A 7,904-nucleotide genomic window follows, 5' to 3' on the forward strand; every position below is an offset into this window, starting at 1 on the left:
TAGCATGGTTTCTGCTGGTGCCCCTCAGTCGTGGCCTCTCAGCCAGAGGGTAAGAGTGATTTTCAGGATTGACTCACTTATCAACAAAAAAAAAAAAGAATATATTGAAATTACCAAAAGTCACATAACAAATTTTTTTGGCGGATTATTTTGGAACCAACCAGTGTGGTTCATCATCAAGACCAAATATATTGAAATTATTAAAAAAATCAATTATCAATATATAAATACATATATAGAAACATTTTTTTAATATTTATTAAGTGATCAAGTAATTTCTCATTATCAATATTTAACTATTTGTTTAAAAATTATATTAATAATAATAACCATTCAAAAAACTACTAAATAATAATAATAATATTAATAAAATTATAATTAAATACATAAAAAAAATATGCTTAAAATGAAAAATTATTATCATATTCTAAAAACATAATTAATAATATAAAATGTTTATATTTTATATTTTTTTATAAGTTTTTAAGATTAATCACATCATAATTTATTGGTCTAGGTTTTGAACCATCTAATTTTGAAATTTCTTTTCATGTTTATATAATTTTTAATTTTACCTTTTTCCTTAACATTTTTTCTCTTATTTATATTCATAAGAAAATTTGTAGTTTTATGATTATAGTTATATTTAATACTTCAGGAATAATGTAAGATAATGCTTTTATAATGAAAATTTCCAAACAAAAAAAATTGTTGAGAAGAACCACTGACCTATCACAAGGAGTGTCTTGACAGTACACCCATTCACCGTCAATCCAAAGCCCCATAAACTTTAGTTATATTAATTATTGATAATATAATAATTTTTATTTTTTTAAATATTTGGAAGAATTCACAATTAAATTAATTTCATATTCTAGAGAAATCTAGAATGAGATTAGGAAATTCGAATCTGAAACCTCTTTAAACCTAATATTTCATCTGAAAGAATCGCCAATTGAACTGCTTCAGCCCACTATAATTATGTTTTCATGAATTATGCCAATTGAACTGCTTCAGCCCACTATAATTATGTTTTCATGAATTATACCATTTTTCAGATTTTCTTTAACTAGTTCATTGAAATATATCTATTTAAACTAACACATGTATGTTAACTATATATTAAAAACATTTTAATTATATAAATTACGTAATCCAGACCTACCGATTTGAAAAACAATAGATTAAAAGGAAAATAATTTCCGTAATTAAACTAAATAAAAAAACAACTTCGAATCGTCAAACTATCATTTGAACAGCGATTAAAAAAACAAGAGTCTAAATTTCAACTATACATATTTTGATAAAACCTTTTTGCACTTCAATGGACTTTTCCGACCTTGCTTGGAATCGGGCATGTCTATATGAGATTGACGTTCGATTGGTTCGACATGTCATTAAGAAATTAACGTTCGATTGTTACAGTGGGACTGCGAAGTGACCGGAAATAAAAAGAAAGGGTCTGAAATAGACCATGTCCAATACGGTTGTGTTGTGGAAGACTTCCAACTCCAATCATTAAACAACGTGTCGTATTTCCGAAATTTTAGAGATTGGAAAATTTCAACTTTCTCTGTCCAATAAAAAAAGATAAAGTACTGCATTATTAAAATTTTCAATTAATTTTATTCGAATTTTGTAAAATATTTATTTAAATTATAATTTTGAATTATATACGCTCTATATAAGTTATTTTGATGATTCAAAGAGGTTTAAATTTATTAATTTGCGAAGTTGTCTTAAATTGTTTTCAGAAACTGAGGATGTTAAATCAATAGATATAATTAAAAAACATTTTAAATAAAAAAAAATAAAATTTGATGAAAATTGTTTCACTCCATCGTAATCAAAATTTCCACAATATATAATAATTAAACAAGTACTTTCAAATAAAGAGCGGGCACAATTTTGTTTAGAAAATAATTAAAATTCATGCAAAATTTTGATAAAATATGGCAGAAATTCGAGTTATTGCTGTAAAATTTTTGGATTTCAAGTGTGTTCGAGTTTTGTATGATGATGCATTTATTCTTAGGTTTAGATTTTTTAACATAAAAATTGACCCCAAAAATAGTTTTTTCGAGGGAATTGTGGTCACTGCCTTAAATAAAATTCGTAATAATTGATTCAAGAGATTCATTCTACACCCTAATATGAAGGGATGTTTAGATTTCTGTCTTTAAGTGCTTTTTTAAAAGTAAAAATTATGTTCTAGATAGAAAATTAATGTTGACTATAATAAAACAAAAATAAATATACTACAAAATAATTAAAATTAAAAAATTATAAATAAACTATTTTAAAATCTATATTACCTAATTTATATCAATATAACACATTAATCTATATTACCTAATATATATCATTATAACACATTAAAATTTACACCAGGAAAAATTTGATAATGTACTAAAAATAAATATATGTCCATACCTATAGTAGTTTAGACAACGCTGCTAATTATGGAAATACTTCCAAAACAAAATGACCGTAGAGGAGGCAAATTTAAATATGATAAAGACCAAGATTAGGGTTTACGGGTGTAATACGTCACTTGTGCCATGCACACGGAAGAGAGCTTGAGCAAGTCCTCCGCATTATTACATCATTTACTATATATAATAATAACGCCACCGTCAGACCTCAACGTTCACTCCACCCACGCAATGCACGGCAAATAGCAGAAAGGAAGCAGGGGTTGCAGGAGAAAGGAAGCAGAAGAAGACGGGCATATAGCGTTTCAGGAGTTACCGGCGTCCACAACAAAAGCCATGGAGAGAGAGGCAGAGGAACTCCAGTTACTCGACGGCTTCGGCATCGTGAAAGAGGCATTCAACTTCCTCGTCACCTTCTCGCGCAGAAAATTAGTGTGGGCTCTTACCTTCACCCTGATTCTTCCCCTCTCTTTTGTAACTCTAGGTCTCAACTTCATCTCCGGCCGTCTGTTCATAAAATTCAATGAGAGGGAAACGTATTATACGATGGAGGCCAACACTCTCTCCCGCGAGAGAACTCTGCGCGAACTGACCTCGGAATGGAGCGAATTTTTCGTGTTCGTAACGGTATACGGAGCCTTTGTTTTTGCCTTGCGGATTCTGTCGACGGCGGCTGTGGCCTGCACGGTCGCCTCGAACTACAGGGCCAACACCAATAAATTCCAACTCTCATATGCGAGAATTATGAAAGTCTACATTCCCAGGTTCTGGAAACGTCTCGCAGTAACTTTCTACTCCATTTTCATAATGTCCTTCATGGCGGTTCTACTGGCCATAATGTTCCTGCTCATTATCTTCTTCTCCGTTGTGGTCAGAGTGGAAGGGGACGACAAATGCAATTGGGGAACTTTTCTTTTCGGTGTAATTCTTGGCATCGTTTTCGTCTGCCTGGAACTGTATGTAAGCACAGCGTGGAGCCTCGCCAGCGTTGTGACGGTGTTGGAGGACGAGTGTTACGGGATTGACGCCATGCAGAAAAGCAGCGATCTCATGAGAGGAAAGCAGACCACTGTCGCGCTGCTCGTTTTCCTTTACTTCATATTAACTCAAGTGATTGTAAGGGTTTTCTGTTATGCAGTTGTTGAGGGGCGTGGCCATGGCGTCGGAACGGCGACTAGAGCTGTGTATGGGGTACTCCTCGTTGGATTGCTATGTCTTGTTAATTTGATGGGGTTGTTGACACAGAGCGTGTTTTACTTTGTTAGCAAATCTTACCACCATGAGAGCATATATGATAATTTCTCTTTGGAAGTCTAAAAGTGGGCAGCCACGGACCCTTGGATCCCAACAGTATTCAACGGGAGAAACTACATGTAAGAAGTCTGACTATATATAACTTTGTGTATACCTGCTCTTTGCTTTTGCAAGGGTCTAAAAGTGGGCAGCCACGGACCCTTGGCTCCCAACAGTATTGGGCCGGAGAAGCTACATGCAAATGTATAAGAAGTGTGACTATATATAATTTTGTGTATACGTGCTTTTTGCTTTTGCAATGGTAGTGAGGGACTCTGAGCTTATGTTTGTTGTTGATTCTTAATATGTGAGCTTATGTTTATTGTTGATTCTTAATATTTGGGATCAGATAGATGGATAGATGGATATGGATCAGATAGATGGATATGGGTGTGGTTAATTATTTTACCGTGTCATGTGTATGATTTTTGAATATTTGAGAATCGACTATTTATATAAGGATATATGAAGGATATATGAAGATGTTTAGCTACGGATATTTTTTTTTAATTAATAATATTTTATTTTTTTGAGGATATTTATTTTTTTATTTTGGAGTTGTTTTTATTTTTTTAATAGTTTAGAAAAATTTATCATAACCAGTAGTGAGGATAGTGATCTATAGCTGTTATCATCACTCATCCAAGCAAAACCACCCCACCCGGAATAACCAGATGATGGTAAAGAAATGCTTTTACTCCTACCAAATGCTTCTTAGTTTCGGGACATTAACCTATTTGAGTCCCAAGAAAATGACCTTTTAACCAAATAAAAACAGTTTTAATACATAATACATAATAATACATAATAGAGACCCATTAAAAATTAAAAATTATTTCTATTATAATTATAATTATAATTATTATATTTTACTATTTTTAGAATTTATATAACAATAATAATAACCTTTCTCTGATGGAATATTTAAAGTCGCATATATTACAAAATATCAAAACGGTAAAGTCAAATGGTAATATGAACTTTATGCTAATTGATGCCATTTTGCAAGCTAAACTCACACCACCGACATTGTGCAGTGGCAAATATTCAATTGCATAGTGCTCCAGATTTGACTAATGCTATTTAGAGGACTATTCAAGAATAATAAAAACTAAGAACACATGTATGATGGCAATGCGATGGTGTTTTAAATTTGGTGAATATTTAAGAATAATCAATAGAAAGAACACATGAATAATGACAATTTGATGGTGTTTTAAATTTGACTGTGTTTATACCATGGTACTCAGTATTTGAGGAATGCTATATGGATGGCTATTCGAGAATAATGAATTTAGGGAACATATGTATGATCACAATAACATGATGTGTCAAATTTAACTAAATCTATTTATATCTCACTAAGAAAGAATCAATGTAAGACCCGTATGTCTTGTATAAATTATATTAGTTGAAAACGATGTTAGATACCATATAACTATATTATTTGCAAATTATATTAGTTAAAAACGATATTAGATCCCATATACGTATATTATTTGCAAATTATATTAGTTGAAAACGATATTAGATACCAGATAAGTATATTATTTTCAAATTATATTAGTTGAAAACGAGATTAGATACCATATAAGTATATTATTTGAAATTTATATTAGTTGAAAACAATATTAGATACGATATAAGTATATTATTTGCAAAGTTCGTTGAAGTTTAAAATGTCGTTGAAGTTTAAAATATTAATATTTAAACAATTTTATTTTTTAATTTAAACATTTCATCAAAATGTATATAAATACATCAATATTTTTATAAAAATATTTTTTTGAATTTTCAAAAATATCATTAGAAAAAAATAGTTTTTATTTTTATTTTTTTATTTTATTTATTGAAATCGTTCACAAGATTTAATATACGAACATCTTTTTTTTTTTTTAGTTTTCATGTAATTAAATATATTTTATGGTATCAATTAATTTTTTTTCACTATAATTTTTCTAACTAAAATTTGGTAAGATTTTTAAAAACTTAAGCTTAAGTTGTTTAATCTCTAGAATTAGAGTGCTCTATGGGGTTTTTTAGGGTGTTGAATCCATTTATGTATTCAAAAATGCATTTTAAAAAACAAAAAAATCACATTCTTTCTCGAAATTATTTTGTTGCATTGCCATAAAAATGTCTATTTCATCTATAAGTTAGACCACCCCTATCTTTATTATTTAAAAAATAAACAATAATAATAGAAACCCATTAAAACTAAATATATTTACTTTCATAAATATATTTTGTGAATTGCTTATTATGTCAAAAATAAGAATTTATAATAGTACTTTTATACCATGAACAATATTATATTATCATTTTTATTAATTCTATTTTTTTTTTTTTGGTTTCATTTATATTTATAGAAAATTTGAGGTAGTTTATATTTATAATTATGTATTAATCTCCGAGAAATAATATAAATAATTGTTTTCCTTTCTTGATATGTTAGTTGTAATGAAAAATATGAAAAGCCAATTTGTTAAGTAAGATGATTATTAGAGGAAGATACATAACTTATTAGAATATGATGTAAATATATGAAACATAGAAAAAGAAGCTTAAAAAATATTAGCTCAATTATCTCAAAATTTTACTTTTTAAAGATTTCTAGAAGTGTTATAATGAAAAAACCACATTGACTTGTTTGATATAGCAAAATACTATAATCATATCTTTAATACTAATTAATACAAACCATCTACCTTAAAAATGATAATGAACTAATAACGGTACTCTACTACTTCAAGCAGAGACCTCATTTTACAATCAATATAAGTTAAGATTTGATGATCCCAATAGTAGGTTATATATATATATATATATATATATATATATATATATATATATATAGATATATAGGAGACAAGTGGTACAATTATAATGTAATGGTATAATGTCCGCATGGGGTAGCTCAAGTGGCAATGGCTGTGAAAATGAAGTCTCGCCGAATCGGAGATCTTGGGTTTGATTCTTGTGCTGCCCTGCCCAGAAATGGGGTGAATAACGGACATGTAAAAACTCAAAAAAGAAAGGGTCCTACCAAGGTTACAAAAGAAAATAATGTAATGGTAAAATGAAATGTTTAGTTTAACAAAATAATATACCAATATAAATTTAATAACTCAATACATATGTCTTATTTAAGGGGTATTAGGATTAACGTGGGACTTGTATAAAGCTTAACACGCCTCTTCATTTCAAACAATTGTTGTCATCAACATATTTCTCCATGTGTTTTCACTAATTTTCTTTTGTGTGGGTCTACCTAAAAGTATGTATAGTGGGTCACTTGAAATTTGAGTAAATCTAAAAGGAGATAAGCCCAAACAACAATTAAGGAAAATGATTTTCTTCTTTTCACTCAAATTTTTTTACCCATGGCGATGCCATAATCATCCCAAATCTTATTGTTTCTTTTAAACTTTGACTTTGTTAGTACATTTTTTGTTTTGAGACATATTATGGAGCTCAAAATTATCGTAATGATATTTTTAGACCAGAAGGAATTTTATTATATGCAAGCATTCCCTTATGATAAATAAACATCATTTTATGTGATTTTATGTTGATCCTCAAGTCAAATTTTAATATGATTATAGCCAAAAAAAATCCGTCCATGAACAAAAAGATTTCACTTCCTGAACACTCCTAAAAAATTTGATCGATGATGGGTGTGGGGAAATTTTCTTTTCGAAAATGTTTGTTTAGATTTGAAAAATTCATGCATGTCTTGATAGTTACTTGCTTCTTATCTACAAGAACATGATTAGAAACTAGTTCAATAAGAAGAACCAGGTTGATGAATCCTACCTTAAGTGGCTTCTCTACCTCTATCTTTTTTATTCAAACTTTTCTTAGATTAACCAACCAAATATTTTTCCTAAAATGTTTTCATTATCGTATGTTTTAGTTTAATTTTGTACAATTATGGGATGAATTACGGGCATTTATTCATATTTCCAAGTGTAAACATAATGGTTAAAAAAAATGCAATCTGAATACAAATCTCTTTAGGATAACAATGAAAATGAAGGAAAATGATCTTCACCACATTGGGGTTTCAAGAGATGTTGATCAATATTGTTTTAGAAAAATTTTCAATATTTCCATCAGCATACACAAAGGGTCAGACCGATGGATTCACAGAAAAATCCTCACCTTATAGCGTGG

General features: G+C 29.4%; 1 protein-coding gene across 1 annotated transcript; it reads left to right on the forward strand.

The window, feature by feature from the left end:
• Positions 1-2,771: 2,771 nt before the first annotated feature.
• On the forward strand, positions 2,772-3,752 carry LOC149219204 (uncharacterized). Its single transcript, XM_089386741.1, has one exon. It carries the CDS (start codon positions 2,772-2,774, stop codon positions 3,750-3,752), a length of 981 nt encoding a protein of 326 aa, XP_089242867.1.
• The last annotated feature ends 4,152 nt before the right edge of the window (positions 3,753-7,904 follow it).

This window comes from Pinus tabuliformis, chromosome Q (assembly GCF_031772625.1).
Source record: "Pinus tabuliformis cultivar Carrire ecotype Pingquan chromosome Q, CPIR1, whole genome shotgun sequence".
In the NCBI taxonomy this organism is placed as follows: domain Eukaryota; kingdom Viridiplantae; phylum Streptophyta; class Pinopsida; order Pinales; family Pinaceae; genus Pinus; species Pinus tabuliformis.

Excerpts from the sequence above, each read along its gene's own strand:
- LOC149219204 (XM_089386741.1), top strand. The coding sequence starts at position 2,772 with ATGGAGAGAGAGGCAGAGGAACTCCAGTTACTCGACGGCTTCGGCATC.